The sequence below is a fragment of the Mobula hypostoma genome, chromosome 5 (genome assembly GCF_963921235.1).
Source record: "Mobula hypostoma chromosome 5, sMobHyp1.1, whole genome shotgun sequence".
In the NCBI taxonomy this organism is placed as follows: domain Eukaryota; kingdom Metazoa; phylum Chordata; class Chondrichthyes; order Myliobatiformes; family Myliobatidae; genus Mobula; species Mobula hypostoma.
This window is the reverse complement of record NC_086101.1, coordinates 141,224,882-141,244,411: the sequence shown is the minus strand read 5'-3', so window position 1 is coordinate 141,244,411 and position 19,530 is coordinate 141,224,882. Positions and strand designations below refer to the sequence as shown.

The window sequence follows — 19,530 nt, the reverse complement described above, 5'->3', positions numbered from 1 at the left end:
TTTGTGGAAATTGTAACCATATGTGCTATTTGTGCTCTGTGCTATGTACTATGTGCTATTGGTAATGTGTTTTGCACCTTGGCTGTATTCATGTACGGCTAAATGACAATTAAACTCAAACTTGAACATTACGCTCAACAACTGAACACCCACAGTCCTTGGATATAATTCCAAAGTATTGTAATCCTTATAGTAAAGGAATTCTTTCTCACCCCCTGACAGTCACACTGCATGGAAACAGATCCTTTAACCCAATTCATCCATGCTGACCAAAATATCTACCCAAGTTCATCTCACTTGCTTGCATTTGGCATTTGCTTGCCCTCTGTGTGGATAATGTTACTCTTCAAGTACTCAGTGAAAGACACCTTAACTGATACCATGCCCCTGAACTGCAGATTCTCCATCCTGAAGCATCTGCCCTGTTAATCCCTCAGAATTTTATGCATTTCTTATCTTATTTATCTAAATGCCAGAGAGCATAGACCCAGCCTTGATCATGGAACAAACCCTTCATCCCAGGAATCCCTACCAAATATGTGCTGCCTTCAGAGGTAATATATCTTTCCTTCTACAGCCCTGCACATGATGCTCCAGGGGTGGCATCACCAAGCCCTCCTTATTCCTCCACTCCTATTTCTAATGAAGGACAGCACAAAATGTACATTCCTCATTGTCTGTTGTATCCTCTACATATTACATTCCTGAGTTTCGTGTCTGTTTGCTAGATCTTACAAGCCCTACCAGCCCAATGAGATCATGCCATCCAATAACACCCATGTAACCAATTAACCTACTAACCCATATATCTTGTGAACGAGGGAGGAAACCTGGGCACCTGGAGGAAACCCATTGTGGTCACAGGGAAAGTGTACAAGCTCCTTGCAGACAGCATTGGAATTGAACCTGAGTTGCTGGCACTGTAAGAGCATCATGCTAAATGCTATGCTGCCGTTCATCCAAATTTCTCACCAAATTTCCTATCAAACTGACTAACCTCACAGCCTCCCACACCATTCACCAACTATGACTCTCTAAACCACTCACCTAACCTGTCCACCTCCCTTTGTAGGCTCTTTGCACCCTTCTCACAGCTGGGTTTCCAACCTGAATTTCCACTATCAGTGTATCTGTACACAATGCATGTTTTTTTTTTATTCAATTGATCCTTAGCATGAAGGGCCCAATGTTGATCTTTTTGGCACACCTCGAATAACAATCTGCCAACTTCTGATATGACAATCCATGGCCTCCTCTGCTGAAGATGAAGCCACACTCAGGCTGGAGGAACAACACCTTATATTCCGTCTGGGTAGCCTCCAACCCATTGGCATGAACATTGATTTCTCTAAATTCCATTAATGCCCTCCTCCCTTTCTTACCCAATCAATCATTCATTCATTCATTCATTCATTCATTCATTTATTTATTAATTATTTCCCCCTCTTTTTTCCCTTTTTTCTCTCTCTGTCCCTCTCACAATCACTCCTTGCCTGCTTTCCATCTTCCTCTGGGCTCCCCTCCCCCTTTCTTTCTCCCTAGGCCTCCCGTCCCATGATCCTCCCCCTTCTCTAGCTCTGTATCTCTTTTGCCAATCAACTTTCCAGCTCTTGGCTCCATCCCTCCCCCTCCTGTCTTCTCCTATCATTTTGGATCCCCCTCCTCCCACTCCCACTTTCAAATCTCTTACTATCTCTTTATTCAGTTAGTCCTGACGAAGGGTCTCGGCCCGAAACGTCGACTGTACTTCTTCCTATTCATGCTGCCTGGCCTACTGCGTTCCACCAGCATTTTGTGTGTGTTGCTTGAATTTCCAGCATCTGCAGATTTTCTCGAATCTACCAACTTTTTTTCTGTTCGTTATCCTATTTGTTTATGGCACCCCACCCTTTGAGCCCTGATTTATGATGAGGTGCCTTACAAATGAATGTTATCACAGGCTTTTTGAAAATCAGAGTATACTTATGCATTAATTTTGACCATATTCTCTGAAAGGTAGAAGAACGGAATTAATCTCATTAAAATTGTGAGAAGGTTTGAAAGTTTAGGTACCAGGAGGCTGCTCCTCATTGTTGGAGAGTCTAAGTTAAAGGGCATTGTTTCCAGAATAGGGGTTAGCTGATTCAGGTCATGAACTGAAATGTCGACCATTCTTCCACCTCTGTAGAAGCTGCTTGACCTGCTTGAGTTCGTCCAGCAGTTTGTTTTATTTTTACTCTATATTACAGCATCTGCAGTCTCTTGTGTCTCTGATCATCCAATGTGAATTGAGGCAAGAAGAAATTGCTGAGATAATAGTTTCAGAAACACCCAGATAATCAAGGACTTTTGGGATTGGGTAGGAGATGGGCTTGAGGACCGGCAAGTGATCTCAATGAACAGTGGTGCATCTCAACCTGGCTCCCATTCCTATTTTTATGCATTTGTTTTCTTAGTATAGACTCCAAAGGCTCAATGTTTCCCTTAAGGATGTCTAAGAGAAATGTTGAGCAAGAATCAGTTTAGTAATCGTGGTAGCTTTATGCCAGTTAAGATTGAAACTATCATTCAGGCTGAATGTTTGTTTCCAAAAACTAACATTTAAATGACACACTGTTACAGGGAACTGTTTGTGGCCAGCCATGCCCGGAGGGAAGATATGGAATAAACTGCTCCCAGGAATGCCAGTGTCATAATGGAGGGCAATGCGACTCCGCCACGGGTCAGTGCCATTGTGGAGCTGGCTACACAGGGGAGAGGTAATGGCATTTCTCAGTATTGTATTTTAAAGCTTTACTGTTTTTAAATTGTGTCGACATCCACTATACCATTTGTCACCATTGTTGTAGTAACCTCTTCATTCTTATTAAGTCTGTTCTCTTGCCCCTTCTCAGTTTCTACCTCTTTTTTATGGGCAGCTATAAACAACCCCATTTCCCAGGCACCTTTTGAAATCTACAACATTAAACAAACTTTTCATCACATTGTAACACGTTGGATGACTTGTTTCGAGCAGTTGGAAAATTTTGCCATATGGGAGACAGTGTTTGTGTGGGAATGTTTTCAAGCAGTTTACGTGCAGTAAACTTATAGAACAACTGGTTGGTTTCACAGTGCATTCAGTGATCAAATTAAATGCAATGGGTTTCATTTCATGCCCTTCTGCAATAATCAAACAGAGAATGGTGAGTTCCTTGAAATCTCTGTCTCAAGCTTACTGGAGACCAGGTGATTAGATATATTTAAGGTAGAGATGAACAGTTGAGGAATTGAGGCTTATGGGGAACTGGAACAGAGGGGAAAAGCAACATATAATCTCATTAAAGGGGGAGGCAGGCTTGAGGGAATGAATGTCCGACTTCAGTTCCTTTTTTTTCTTGTGTCCTTATGTTAAAAATATGTAGATGCTGAACGTCTGAAATAGTAATAGTACTAGAAATACTCGGCATGTCAGGCTGCATCTGCCAAGAGGGTAGCAGGGTTAAAGTTTAGGATCAATGACCTTTCATCAAAACTAAGAAGTGTTAGGAATCAAAACTTTAAAGTTGCAGTGAAGGAAGGTGGAGGCAGTGGGTTGGCGAGCATGGAGAAATTCTGCAATAGTGTGGAGACCAAGAAAGTCTGAATTAGATGTCTGGTGCTGGCTCGAGAGGGGCAGTACAGGTTTGTTATTCTCAGCAGATCTCTCTGAAGGAGATTATAGATAGAGGAAGATGAATGAAGAGAGGGAAATGAAAATAATGCTGGTAAAAGTCAGGCTCAGAGACACAAAGAAGAGAGTTACTATAGAAGTGAGTTACAATATACACACACAAATTGCTAGGGGAACAGCACATCAGACAGTATCTATGAAAAGGAATAAACAATCAATGGGCCAGGCCGAGACCCTTCATCAGGACTGGAAAAGAAGCGGTTCTTCCTCCCCCCCCCCCCCCCAGTCCTGATGAAGGGTCCTGGTCTGAAATATAAAATGTTATTCCTCTCCATACATGCTGCCTGACCTGCTGAGTTGCTCCAGCATTTTATGTGTGTTGCTCTGAATTTCCAACATCTGCAGTATCTCTTGAGCTTATGAAGAGATTTACAAGCTTGATTTTGTAAATAAACTAATGTAAAAAGTATCTTTTGTAATTTGCTTTAATTATGATTAAGTTCAGATGGAACATAAGACAATAGCCCATTGACATTTGGACTAGCTATTATCGAGGGCTAAGTGAATCTTCTAACCGCTTGCGGCAATGGAGGGAGGTGTCTTGAGTTACAAATTGCAACACTGTTTTGCAACAACGCAAAACCTTTGTGCTATGTAACCAATGACTCATTCAATTGTTAATCATTAGCTAAATTCCCTACAGATTGTCATGGCTGGTTGCTGACAGCATTGGGACTCTTTAATAAAGGAGTAATACACACAAAATGCTGGAGGAATTCAGCAGGTCAGGCAGCATCTATGGAGAGGAATAAACAGATGACGTTTTGGGCTGAGATATTTCACCAGACTGGAAAGGAAGGGGGAAGAAGCCCAAATCAGAAGGTGGAGGTGGGGAAGGAGTACACGCTGGTAGGCGAGACCAGGTGAAGGTGAATGCGGACGGATGGGGGAGGAGGGATGAAGTGACAGGTATGGTGGCGATAGGTGGAAAAGGTAAAGGGCTAAAGAAACACACACAAAATGCTGGAGAAACTCAGCAGGTCAGGCAGCATCTATGGAAATGGACAGCTGACATTTCACACCGAGACCCTTTCTCAGGCCTGGCTATAGAAGAAAGAATCTGATAGGAGTGGACCATTGGAGAAAGGGGAGGAGGAGGAGGGGCACCAGAAGGAGGTGATAGGCAGGTGGGAGAAGAAAAGGGGCAAGAGGGAGCCAGAATGTTGAATGGGAAAAAAAGAAGCGGGAGAGGGAAGAAATGACCAGAAGTTAGATAAATTACCAATGTTCGTGGAGTCAGTCAGGTTGGAGGCTAACCAGACAGAATAAGAGGTGTTGCTCCTCCAACCCGAGAGTGGTGTCATCATCGCTATAGACAAGGCTATGGACTGACATATGGGGATGGGAAGTGGAATTAAAGTTTTATTATCCTGTAATAACAATCAACCACTCCTGTTGGACAGGGAGTGATTGAGACTGTGGAAGCTGAATCCTGAAGGTACAAAATTGCCAGCAAATTCTGAAAATATTTATCTTCATGTTCTCACTTTCCCTCATTTTACTTTTCTCCAGGTATCTGATCTGACCTGGTTTCCTTTTGTACTTCCATGCTTTCATTGTTAATCCTTATGTTATCATTGGTTAAAGAGAAGTGTTGCCCCATTGCCTCTTAATGTCCTGACATCCTAGTGCCCTCAGCAGGCCATTAGCAGCTCATGCTCACAGTAGATTGCAAGGCAAACACATTTTGAGTCGAAAACTGTGGAATATAATCCTACCAACAGAGACCACATGAAATGCCTGACTGCCATAAGATCTGGGCCACCAATTTGCAGCTGAAAACAAGAGGTAGAGTTACATAGAAAATGTAATAAACAGGATCTTAAGTGTTCACTCTTGCTGGAAAGCAATAATCTCCTCGACATATTACAGTCAATGTTCACTCCCACACTGACATATCTGCACTAATGCTGTAGGGCCACTCACTAAGCCACAGAGCATGCACTTAACATTCTCAGCTCTGCAAATGCAGGATAATTTTCCCATAGAGGGTGCATGCCTAATCCTTTTAGTCCTGATTAACCGAGGCACTCTTAACACAGCTCTCTGTGCATCCCATTGACTCATCCATGGTAAATGCCTCTAGTGTATATTCTGTTTTTTACATCTAAAAGATTGTAGCCTGCAGTGTAGGTTTTAGTGTAAATGCTCCCTGCTGTCACTTTAATGTGGGTTTAACCAGTTACAAACTTGTTCTGAAATAGGTCAGCAATTTGTCAGGTCATTTCGGGGCCAGGTCACACTACTACACCAACAACTTGTATATATAAAATAGCTTTAAGAAACAAGAACATTATCAAACAAACTGAATCTGAGTCACACAGGAAGATGTTAGAGAAGGTGACCAAAAGCTTTATTGAACAGGTAGGTTAAACTTTAAGGAGGGAATTCCAGAGCTTAAGGCCCACGGAGCTAAAATTATGGATGCGACTATTGGAACAACTAATGGCTCCTTGTCATACCCCTGTCTCTATAGTCTTCAATCTTTTTAACGTTGCAGGATTTCTTGAGGTGAGGGGTGCGGTGGCAATGTGACAAGGCCCCAGGGAGATTGAGAACATCAACTCACCACATAGATTCATTTTCTGGTTCAGTTCTTACAACGTGGGCTGTGGATGGATCAGGGGAAACCTCCAGTAAATTTGTGCCGACTTTCCCCTTTTCCAGTCAGAGGAGTAGAGAAAGCTTGTTTGTGATTTACGCTGGCTTAACAAAAAGATCAGGACGTCTACAGCTGCCACTCACTGTGTCGGCAGCAGGTTATTTTCCGGATTCCTAGTGGTAAGGTGGTCAACTCACACCGCATTTTGCTTTATTGTTCATTGCCTATGCAGCATTTAGCAAACATTTTGTTTCTTTTCAATGAGTAGATGTTGGGCAAACAGTTGGGTTGAAATTAATTCCAGATGATTCCTCCAAAGTTGGATTTTTGAACAAAAATGACAAATGAAGGTTGGGTTGTTTAAAGACAACCTCATTTCCCCTTTTAGCGTGATATTTGAGATTGACTGTGTTAGGCACTGCAGTTTCAAATGCCGTGCGGGTTACATATTACTGTAGAGTGTGTAAGTGTCTCGTGGTTACTTTGCTGCTACTCAGTCTACTGCAAGGAATGCTGTGTCAACAAACTTTCTTTGATGTTTACATAGACAACTTCGGCTGTGGCTCAAAGGATAATACTCCCTCTTCTCTAGGTGAAAAGTAAAGGGTTCAACTTCCAATCCAATAATGGGTGCAAAAATTCTGTCTGTCACTTTGGTAGAATACTGGATTGTCAGATATGCTGATGTTTGGATTAAGTATTAAAATGACTACCCTTTCATGTGGATTTAAATGACCACGTGGTGTTATTTTGAAGCAAGCAGGGGCTTTCTTCTTGGTTCCTTGACCGACATTTCTCTATTAACTGTATTTGGTCGGAGCTTACTGTGTTAAAGTTGTATGCCTTCTTGTCTACCTTAGAAAGTTGGATTCACTTTAAAGCTATTTTATTGGCTATAAAAGAAAATTAGATGTTCATTCCTCTATCATCTTTCACATCCCAAAGCATGTACAAACACTATATATCCTTTGAAAATGTAATACTGTAATAGCTATAATGTTATAAGAGCACCCAACTATGAACAAAGATGGCTCCTGCAAACACCAATGTGAAGATGAAAAGATAATTTGTTGTAGTGATGTTCATTGAAAGGTAAGTATTGACCAAAGCATTGGGATAGATTTCGTATTGGGATGGTGTTACAGAATCTTTTCCGCCTCTTTATGCAATGGCTTGTTTTCAATTGATTTCTGTGGCTTTTGAGGTAGTTGATGGAACCAATGTGGGACCTACAGGTTCTTACAAAGGTGAGGTAATGAGTACCAGATGGGATAAATGGGTGGGTCGCTTGGATGGTGAAATGGTACTCCTGCAGTTTATGCTGGGTTTCTGTACTCACTAGGAATGGACAAGTTTCTCAAAACTGTCCTGAATACTCCTTTTCCATTTTAAGAAGGCCTGAATATTATCTACCATCCCACTGATAGTGGGAAATTTATACTCAAACCGTTTCTTTTGTCCACATCTGATGGATTCTCTAAAATGAGAATGGAGCATTTGATTTAGGAGTCTAGTGTCAGGTTTGCAAACAATGTGATGTGCCCAGTGCAGCAGCTTAGTGAATATAATTAGCGACCCTGTACTAGGGGTGTTGGCCTGGGAGACAACATTGAAGACATCGTTCGCTTACCCTGTCAATGGATTTGGTGGATTTTGCAGGGATAGTGTTTGTGATAATTCTCCAGTGCTCCTTGACAGGACAGATGGGGTCTTCATTTAATGTCCCATTCCAAAGGTGCAACCTCTAATGATGTAACAGTGCCGCACAGGGAGAAGGTGCATTTGACCACTGGGATAATATGCTGCATAGTGAAAAATAGCTGATACCAAACTGGGGCCTGGGATGGACAAGGTGAAAAAAAAGCAAGGAATAACAACACAAACACTTTCCTTTATATTGAATTGAAGGACCATTGTTATCCCAGTCCACCAGGAATATCTCTGGAGCTTTCCTGCAGGCTGATGAGAGGGCAAAGCAGATCTCATAATAACATTTGTTTCTATTGTACCTTCACTCGCACAGTGGGCTTGAGTCTGTTGTGTAGTGAATGAGACGGTATCTCAGGTTTAAAGTTTCAAAGACTACTTATCATCAAAGAATGTATAATTATAAAACCTAGAGACTTGTATGCTTACAGGCAGTCGCAAAGCAAGGAACCTGAGAGAACCTAATTAGGGAAAAAAGACCAAACCCAGCCCCCCAGTGCCCACAGAGAAAGAGAAAAAAAACACAAAACAAATCACCACACAAGGGGTATTTTTTCTCCCCGTGTCCCTCTGACTATACCCCTTGCCCATCCTTTGGGCTTCCCCCCTCCCCTTTATTTCTCCCTAGTCCTCCTGTCCCATGATCCTCTCATATCCCTTTTGCCAATCAATCGCCCAGCTCTTGGCTCCATCCCTCCCCCTCCTGTCTTCTCCTATCATTTCGGATCTCCCCCTCCCTTTCCCACTTTCAAATCTCTTACTAGCTCTTCTGTCAGTTAGTCCTGACGAAGGGTCTCGGCCCGAAACGTCGACTGTACCTCTTCCTAGAGATGCTGCCTGGCCTGCTGTGTTCACCAGCAACTTTTATGTGTGTTGCTTGAAATTCCAGCATCTGCAGATTTCCTCGTGTTTACATTTACAAAACAAGTCATGCAAGCAATAGAAGCGAGCAGCAACATCTGCATTCCAAACAAAATTGATTCCTTAGATCCAAATCCCCGGAGCAGCCTGGCATAGGCCCAAAGCTTCAGTATTCAGTTCATGATATTAGTGGGGCAAATCATCACAAAATTCACAGACACAAAGCACAGCAGCCAAGGGCGGTCTCACAGCCTTAGCATCACAGAGACAGAAGCCCCAGACTATCTGTGCTGATGTTTAAATTGTCCGAACCTCGCACTAGGACCTGGTCCCGCTGGCTGCGAATTGCTCTGGGCCTAGATTTCGCTGTTGAAGGAGTGGTTCACAACCTCTCCAAATCGGCTCAGCGACCAAAGCAATCCAACTTTGCCTGACTCTCAACACCCTGCCTTTCCAGTCTATATGGGCCATCATTTAGAATGTCCAAACAGCAGGTTGTACCTCTCATTAGGACCCAGGCCTTGCCACAACGAATCGCTCTGCAATTTACTTAAAAAAAAGTGTTACTAGTAATGGTTTTATTCAAATTTCTTTGCTTTTGAACTACCAGTAAGCTATCACACGTCTTAAGTAGTGCCATTTTAAACTGGAAATTTAAGGTGTTCCAGCGTCTTCTGATTTTGAGGCAAAAATCCAAACCGAGTCATTTACAACACAGGAGTCCTGAATTTGGAAAATAAGCTATAGAAATAAAAGTCTTTAGTGTTTCTAACTTGAATCATGGGTTGGATTGCTGAAACTGTTACCCATGTTGCATTAACAGTGCTTATTCACAAACTTGAAAATCGGTCTATTTAACCAATTTCCCCTGGGATCAATAAAGTATGACTATGACTACTATGACCACTTGGTTAATTAATACCATGTTATTCAATGATAGTTCTTTCAGCTTCCTTCAGGAAACTTCTCCGTTTTCTAGTTGTTGGTTGAACGTTGTAGTCAAGCATGTAAGCCCAAAAAGATTCAAAGATTGCACATTGGAATGTTCTGGACATCTTCAGCAGGGCAGACAGATGATCTTAAGGGAGGGTCAGTGTTCATGATTCAAGTTAATGACTTTTTAACAGAACTCATCACCCTGAAGAGTTAACAACACTGATAATTGTACAGATGCTTGAGATGTAAACACTTACCACTTCTATGATGCCGACCGGTTAATCTGTTGAATGAAGGGATTTTATTTCTATTTTGCATTTTTATTTGTTTAACACACAAAATATTTGTTTCCTTGGCCTGTTTCATCTGGGATCTCAACTGTATGAATAACAGATAGCAGAAATACACTTATTGAAAGTTTACATTTCTGCTAATGCCAACATACAAAAGCTTGTTTCTTACAATGACTTTTGAATATTGTGCTGAAGATCATTAATTTAAGAATAAACATCCATAGGGTGCATACATTTGCAATACCACGTGCTTTCAATAAGATTTTTCCTTTTTAGAAATTTAATGAAATGCTAAAGCTTATAGCACATTAATTCATTCAGAGGTAATGAGTGTATTCACAATCTATCAACCCATTTTCACCATTGTTCAAAACTCTATCCCAACAGGAAGGGGTCCTTGCACTCGCATTGATGATCCATAGTTAGGGTCACAGAGCTTTTCCAGATTAACGGTGGGAATAGAGTTGGCATTGTCTAAACCAGGAGCCACAGACAGAATAAATCGACGACAAACAAATGCATCATTGTACTGTGATCATGATCTCAGCTAGTCTGGGGAGTAATCTTAGTGACAAAGTGATACAACTCTGTTGCCTGAAAATAGATTATGTCTATAACGATGCACAATTATCAGTTTAGATATAAATAAAAATTCAATGAGCCTGTTTATTAAATTTATGTTAGTTGACATGACAAATGGAAATTCACAGTTTCACAAAACAAGGCTTTATGAATGCAATTCTTTGATAATTTGATCTTACTTTGAATTTTCACTGCAGATTCTGGCTTTTTAGCACAATGACGTTGTTTGTTACATACAAACATCCTCCCATCCCCCTACATCCCAGCCTTTCACCATATTCTCATTCTCTAATACATTTATCTAACTTTCCCTCTTAAATCATCATACTCCTTGTAGTATTGGGCACAATATTCACCATCATCTGGGTAAAATGTACATACTAATTTCCCTGATTTGTGACTGTCCTGTGTTAATCTCCTCTTGGTTTCAGCCCCATCCAAAATGAAACTTCCCTGCTAATCTCCCCATTAATGTTAAGACTTCTTGAAAGTCATTTCTCAGATTGAGATCGAAGTTTTTATTACCGGATACAGTTAAGTGAACTTAAGTGATCCAAGTGAAGTACAGTATTGTACAAAAATCTATATATATGTACAGTACTGTCGTAATTTTATGTATTGCACTGTACTGTTGCCACAAAAGAAAATCATGACATGTGAGTGATGGTAAACTGATTCTGATATGGGTCTTTAATGTGGACTGAGAGTGGGAAGGGGGCAGGCAGAAGGGAATCGTGGTTGGGAAAAGGGGAAGGGAGAGGGGAGGGAGCAAGATGCACCAGAGGGACATTCTGTAAGGATCACTAAACCAATTGAATCAGATGACCTTGCCTGGTGTCTCAGGGCTGGGTATGTCTGCACCCGCACCACCCTCCCCCTGGCATTTCTTTTCTGTCACCTATCCCACATCCTTCCTCCAGCACTCCACCCTCACCATTCCCAACATCCTTATTTACCAACTCGCTCTCTGCTCCATGTTGACAAAGACAGTACGGTTCAAGGGTCTTAGGCACCCTAGTGATATATACGTGCCCAAGACCTTTGCACAGTACTGTATATGTGAATGGAAAAAAATCTTTGATGAGCTCTGATCGTGATGTTTTGAGGTTTAGTTAGTAATGAAGTGGGAGGAGCAATCACAGGCAGAACTTAATTGGCAAAGATATATGTAAATGAGATGAACAGGAATCTAAAATAAAAACAGAAAACGCTGGAAATGCTTAGCAAATTAGGCAGCATCTGTGAAGTTAAGTTTCAGGTCTGCTGCTCCTTTATCACAATGGGGAATGAGGAAAGAGGGAAAACAAGTTAGTTTTAGATGAAAATGAAGGTGCTGGGGAAGCAGATGGGTAAAGCAGAGGAAATATCTCTGAAAGGGAGAGACCAGATGACCTAAAGTGGCTGTAGGGAGCAATTAGAGTCAAATTTATCTCCTTTATTTGTGTGGTGTTGCTTTTTTGTAAGGCTGCAGAACATGGGCAGCTGGCAGGATAATGTAGTAAGAAGATGACAAGTAGATAGAAAAAAAAACGCGTTACCTGATGCAAATGCTGAAAGATTGGAAAATGCAACACCTGCTTTTAAACAGGATAGGATAAGAAGAAATGTGGTACTATCGACGAATGTTGAAGATCAGCTGTGTAGAGAAAGTTTCAAATGAGAGGATTTTGTCTGAAGTTGATAGACCACGGATGCTGCTGGAGAAGATTATGAAGTTAAAAGTTGCTTATTGTGGACACGTTACGCGGAGAGAAAACATCTTGTCGGACTTGCTATATGGAAAGGTGGAGGGAAAGAAAGGAAGAGGAAGGCAAAGAACAACGTGGCTGGATAGCATCAAGGATTGGACCAAGCTGGACAAGACTAGGAATGTTGTGGACAAGTGTCGGGACAGAGTGGCATGGAGGGAAATCGTCTGCCAACTGGAAATTCCAGATGCAATCTAATGACGACAAAGAAGGTAAACTCGGGTTCATCAGCTTAATTTTAGTGGCAGAGATGATAATTAGTGAAGAAAAATGGGGAAAAAATGAGCCAGTAAAATAAAATATTGATTTATTAAAGGAAAATCATGTTTAACTGGACTAACTCAATTTTTCAATGTAGATGAAAGACAAATGGTCTATATTCATATTTGACATAGTCCCTGCAAACAACGGCAAGTTGCGATGCATAATAACTCAGTCAGTTAAAGCATAGACAAAAGATTATCATAAGAACAAAACGAGAGCCAGGGTAGAGTATTTTCTTATGAATTGTAAGAACTGCAGGAAACCTATCTCCATTTCAAAGGTGGGTCAAACTAGAAAATATAGGTTCAGGGAAAGATTGAAGGTGGATATGAGGTGGACCTTCTTATAGAGTCATAGATCACTACAGCACAGAAACAAGCCCTTCGACCCATCCAGTCCATGTCGACATGTTTGCTGCCTTGTCCCATCTCCCCGCGCTATAGCCGTCCATACCTTCTCATCCACGTACCTATCCAAACTTGCATTAAATGTAGTAATTGGACCCCCATATTCATCACCTCCACTGGTAGCTCATTCCACGCTTGCACTATCTTCTGAGTAAACTAAATCACCCTCAGATTCCCTTTAAATATTTACCCTTTCACCCTAAACCCATGACCTCCAGGTTTAATCTCATTCAACCTCAGGGAAAAAAGCCTCATGTACTCAGTGCTATGATTTATAAACACTGTACTGTATAGCCTACAGTATAATAAGGGACTACTTTATGTTTTAGTAACACATCGTTGAATGCGCTATTAGGCGCATATTGAGCATGCGCTATAAGGCGGGTATTGATCTGTATGTGTGTACCGAGTTCGGGTTCTGCCAGTTAAGAACCATGAAACTTAGTTCCCATCTCCAGCATTTTTATTAATAACATTGTTGTGTAACCAGGCCACATACACAACAAACGCCAATGTGAGAAAACTTCTCTTTAAAACCTTTCAAGAAATTATGGGTCTGTATTCCCAGACCCCTCTGTTCTACTGCATACCCCAGTGCCCTACCAGTCACTGTGTAAGTCCTACCCTGGTTTGCACTACAAAAGTACGATACCTCACACCTGTCTGCATTAGACTCCATCTGTCATTTTTCAGCCCATTTTCCCAGCTAGTCCAGATCTTTTATAGCTTTTTTTTGCTGTCCACCATGGTGTCATCTGCAAATTTGATGACCTAATTTATCACATTATCACTTAAATTGTTAGTATAGATTTTAAATGAGAATGGACCCAATACCAATCCTTGCGGCTCTCCACTAGTTATAGACTTCCAATCAGAGAGACAACCATCTACTATCAAATTCTGTCTTCTCTCACTAAGCCAATGCAGGATCCAATTTACCACTGCATCCTGAATGCCAAATGACTTAACCTTCTGGACCATTCTTCCATGCAGGGCTTGTCAAAGGCCTTTCTAAGGTCCACATAGACAATGTCCACTACCTTTCTTTCATCAACCCTCCATGTAATGTCCTGCAAAAGAACTCTAAAATATTGGTTAGACACGACCTCACACATTCAAAACCATGTTGATTATTGCTAATCAGGCCCCATCTATTCAAATACTTATATATCCAGTCCCGTATAATGCTTTCCAATATTGCCTGATATCGGGTTCACCAGCTTATAATTTCCCAGCTTTTTCTTAGAACCTTCTTGAAGAACGGAGTAGCATTGACCATCCTCCAGTCCTCTGGCAGATGTAGCTAAGGATATTTTAAATATCACTGCCAATGCCCATGTAATCTCTGCCTCCCACAAGGACACACTGTCAGGCCCTGTGGATTAATCCATCCTACTTGGGTCAAGACAGCAAGCACATCCTCCTCTATAAACTGGATATAGAAGTAAGTCCTGTGGCTATACAGAGTCTCCACATAACACCAAGCTCCCATTTGTACTAATTCTACATCAATCCCAGTTTTGGTTTATTCTCCCCACATTTTTATTAATCCCCTCTGCCCAGATTTAACACATACAAGGAGCATCTTAGAGTGGCCAACGCACACGTCTTTGGGACTCAAGAGGAAGCCAGAGCATCTAAAGGAAACCCATACGGTTACAGGGAGAATGTGCAAACGCCACACAAATATGGTCAGGATCAAATCTGGGGTCTCTGGTGTTGAGGCAGCAGCCCTGTTATTTGTACCACTGTGCTGCCAAGTGGTTAGGAATGGAAGGATCTGGATGTACATCTGCATTAATCTGTAATCTCTACACGTGGCAGGAAATGTTGGGAGACCAGTTTGTAATGCATATGGAGTTTTGGACATCATGAATATGGATATAGAATATGAAAGCAAGGAGATAATTTTGAGTCTTTATAAAATGCTGATCAACCGATGTGAGCTTTTGCTTCCAATTCTGTTCTTCAGAAAGCAGGCAAAGGATGCAGGAAAAAATTGCTGGGGTGAAGAGTTTAATTAATGAAGTTGGACAATTAAAGCTAAGACTGCTCTTAGCTTGTGAAGAAGAAGGAGGGAGATTTATTCTAAGTGTAAAAGTTGATGACTATTTTAGACAGAGCGAAACTGCACCCATTGGAACAGTAATTTCTTATCTACGAAGGGACAACTTCTTCTGAGAGCCATAAAGATTGTAGGAGGGTCCTTGAAGCTTCAATAAGGTTAAAGATATATAATTTAGAAATTTCACAACAAAAGTAAGAATAAATAAAAGAGGTTTACCAATAAGCAAGTAGCACTTCAGCAGTGTCCTAAAGTTGCTCAACTTTCTTCTGCTATCAGATTCCATCATCATCAGTCCTTAGTGACCTCCAGCTATCAGCTCCCAGCTTTGTCATTATTTTAAATTTCCCCTCTTCCATCTGACTATCACACTTCCTGAAGTAAATCAACCCCTTATTGCCTGCTATCTCTTTTTCCACCCTTTTCTGTCACCTTTCTATAGTCTATCTCCCCTCTGTCTGTCAGTCTAGATCTCAACCCGAAACATTGACTGCCCATTTCGCTCCACAAATACTGCCTGACTCACTGAGTTCCTCCAGTAATATTTTTTTTCTTTTTTTGTCCCAGATTTCAGTATCTGCAGTTTCTTGTGTCTCCAGTGCCTGCAGGCCTGTCTCAGTTTTCATAAAAGTTGTTTAAGGGGGCTTTATATATTATACTGAAATTCTTCATTCAAAGAATTTGGAAGCCATTACACTAATGGCTGGTTCATGGACCAGGATCCACAGAGGCAAAAGATAAAGTTGGGCGGGGGGGGGGGGCAACGTGAGGAAAACTTCTGTTATTCTGTGACTTGTTATGACTTCAGACTCACTTTTGGTAGGGGTGATGGAAAAGAAGTTAATCTGCGGAAATAGATAGGCATTGAGAAAAACTAATCTACAGCAGAGGGTCACAAAGAGAGATTAGGAACTGCCTAAACTACTTTACCGGGAGTTCCATTGCCTTGATGGCTCATTCTGCGCCTCACAGAAAGAAAACCAGAGTATTCAGTTCATGCATCTTTTTCTAACCTTTTGGTTAATGTAATCAAATCTTTTGAAAAAGTTGGATATTCTTGATGAAAAAGTTACTTTCTAAACTGTCTATCTTAACTCAGACTCACTAGATTGTTTTTATTGACACTGTTGATGTTGTCTCACCAAAAGGAGGTCAACCAAGTAAATGGATACATTCTTACCTCATGTGACTGATGCTGGATTGCATTGAACATTGTCCAGTGATCACATACATGCGGCTATCCAATTAATTATGCCCTTATTAGTTATTGTGATTGCTTCCATGTATTTTAAGCCATGTCTCTATTTCCTACGGTGTTATTTTGTAAGTACGCTTTGTTGGTTGTAGAACAGCTTGGGAATTCAGAGGTTGTGAAAGGATTTAAAGATCTGCAATAAATATGCAGACTGTCTTTTAAATAGCAAAAAAAAAATCAAACTGCCGGAGGAATTCAGCAAATCAGGCTGCATCTGTGGAGGCAGTGGAACGGCTGGTGTTTGATAGATGCTGCCTGACCTACAGTTTTTATCCAGCAATTTGTTTTTTTTTAAAATTCAGATTACAGCATCTGCAGTCTCTTGTGCTTCATTGTAGCTTGTGGTTATAATACAAGTCCCATCATGATAGGAGTGGAAGTAAAGTTACCTGAACAATAAAGTGAATGAGCAGCAGTGTCATGGACCTCAGTCTGTTGCATCCGGTCTAGAAGAGCTCCTGCCTCACATCTCTAGCATCTGGGGTTCAACCCTGAGCTCTGTGTGGGGTTTGAAGGCTCTCCTGGAGTTTCCTTCTGAGAGCAGATGAAATGCCTTGACTGAAACGGTGACTGTCCATTTCCCACTGCAATGGTTCCTGACCCATTGAATTCCTCTAGCTCCTTCTGGAGCCCCAGTTTCCACCCACATCTCAAACGTAGATGTGTCAGTGAATTAATTGACCCCTCTAAATTGACCCTACTGTGTAGGAGAGTAGTAGAGTCTGGTGAAAGTTGGTGGGAATATTAGGGTCTATAATGGAACAGGCGTAGGATAATTACAAAAGGTGCTGGATGGCCAGAAGATTACCATACAGCATGAATCTGTGACTCTAACATCAGCTGTGGAGTTCAACTTAATTGTCATACTCACACAGGGTATAAATATCATGAAAATTTGTTTTTCTGAAGCAGCAGCACAATTTATCACAAGATGAGGACAAACGCCAAGTTGTGCATTTAAGTTAACATACGTAACTCACACATGAGCAACATTGTCAACAGAGTAAGCAATAAAACTGCAAGATTGAATGAGAGAAGAATATATTCTGCAAGGTAGTGTTAAAGTTTTACATGTCATTTCAAGAATCTGATGACATAGGGAAAGAAGCTGTTGAACATTGAGTTGTGGGTCTTCAGGCTCCCGTACCTCTTGCCTGATGACATCATCTAAAAGAGTCCATGGCCTGAATTGTGGGGGTCCTGAGACATTGTTTAAAATGAACACACTAGCTTTTATGATGGTAATGTAAATTTTTTTGGGATTTTTTTTGTTGCAAGGTGCCAAGATCAATGTTCCTTCGGCACTTATGGTAAAAACTGCAGTGAACAATGCAATTGCTTGAACGGGGGTGAGTGTTACCATATCAATGGAGCATGCCTGTGTGAGCCGGGATTCACGGGCGACTCCTGCCAGATCCGCATGTGCCCTGACAACATTTATGGGATGAAATGCGACAAACACTGCCCCTGCCACTTGCAAACCACACTCAGGTAAGCCAAAGATTAATTAGGCCAACGGGTCAATGTATGAAAATGCTACTTGCAATTTTTTATTAAATGCATTTCCTTCCTTTGCCCTAGGGTAGAAATTTGTCATCGATCACTTGTTACAAACTCAGGCAAGCCCCATATTACAGCAATTCAAGTTATTACAATTTGCCCTTACAGAATTCACAAATTAATACCAAGAAATCTAAGATACAGAGTAAACATTCACTTTGGTGGAATTTAAGTGGAAAAAGTCCAAATTTTTTTTGATGCAAGGACTGACGATATGACTTCACTTTATGGAAAAACAACATTTAGGAATATCAAGACTCAAAGCTCTAAAGCATTCTTTTTTTTACCTTTCGGTAAAAAAATAAAATGAAGTCTTCTTTCCCTTTGTTCTGTTTCTCTAATCTGTTTGTTGTGGCAAAGAGTGACATTGCCTCCAATGAGGCAGTGATTCAATGCTCACTATTGTGCTTGTGCTAGCTCATTTGGTTGATTTTTGCTGTGGTTCATGAGGCCACTTCATAAACATTCACTATCCAACCACAAATCCCTATCGTGTCTTGCTTACTACAGCTAATTTTCTAGCCAGTCAGTGGACAAATCATCGTGCTTGAGTCTCTCCCAAAACCCCACTAACCTTATGACACAGGTGTCTTATCATTCTCACTGTATGTGTTGCTTAGTTGCATTCTTGTGGAAACATAATAATTTGCTCATTGCCAGGTATTTTAGAAATGTATAGAAGTTTTTTTTTCCGCTGTGATATTACTTGTTGTTAGAGGGAATGTACATGCCTTTACATTTATAAATCTGTTTAAAATTCGTGACTCCAACTCGCAGCGATCACCACATCCTGAGGTTTCTGTCTGTCTCTGATTGGTTATCTGGTTATTTTTATTTCTATTGCTTGTTTGTTCTGTCAGACTCACTCTCTCCTCATTTGTATTTATAGTTATTCTATTTATACAGAATGTTATACTTCTATAATGAAATAAATTTCATGGCCTTATTAAAAAATTGAAGTTGCTGCAAATTTGAAACAAAATTCAAAAATGATGGAAGCTCTCTTCCCCCTCTCTGCTCCCCTCTGCCCCCCTCCTTCCCTCTCCCCCTCCCTGGGGGATGGAAGAAAAAGAGAGAAAGAGAGAGAAAGAAAAAAACAGTTTCTCTCCATTTCTCTCTCTCTATAATTCATTCTTTGCCTCTCATTAGCTATCTCTTACTGCTTATCTCTTTCTATATGTGCTATATAGCCAATAGGCTGGTCCTGGACTTATTTCATAATTTACTGGTATAATTTACATATTACTATTCAATTATTTATGGATTTATTACTATTTATTATTTATGGTGCAACTGCAACGAAAACCAATTTCCCCCAGGATCAATAAAGTATGACTATGACTATGACTACTATACTGTGCTTTCTATATGCTATATCTTCTCTTTCTCTGTGTGCATCTCTCACTGTGTTTCTGTAACCCTCTTTATCCCTCTGACACTTCCCCGCTGCATTGTTGTACAGAATAGCATACGTCCTACACATGCAGTACATACATTTCAGTATTCTGAAATGATCCAGCAAATGAGTGTGCATGACCATCTGACATTTTTATTCTGTT

The 19,530-nt window shown here is 40.9% G+C and overlaps 1 protein-coding gene across 1 annotated transcript in view; it reads left to right on the top strand.

The window, feature by feature from the left end:
* Positions 1-19,530, top strand: part of megf10 (multiple EGF-like-domains 10) — a 174,420-nt gene that overhangs the window by 96,401 nt on the left and 58,489 nt on the right. The window contains exons 8-9 of the mRNA XM_063049090.1: positions 2,602-2,738; positions 17,690-17,902. Coding sequence (XP_062905160.1) covers positions 2,602-2,738; positions 17,690-17,902 — 350 coding nt within the window. The remainder of the gene's footprint in view (positions 1-2,601; positions 2,739-17,689; positions 17,903-19,530) is intronic.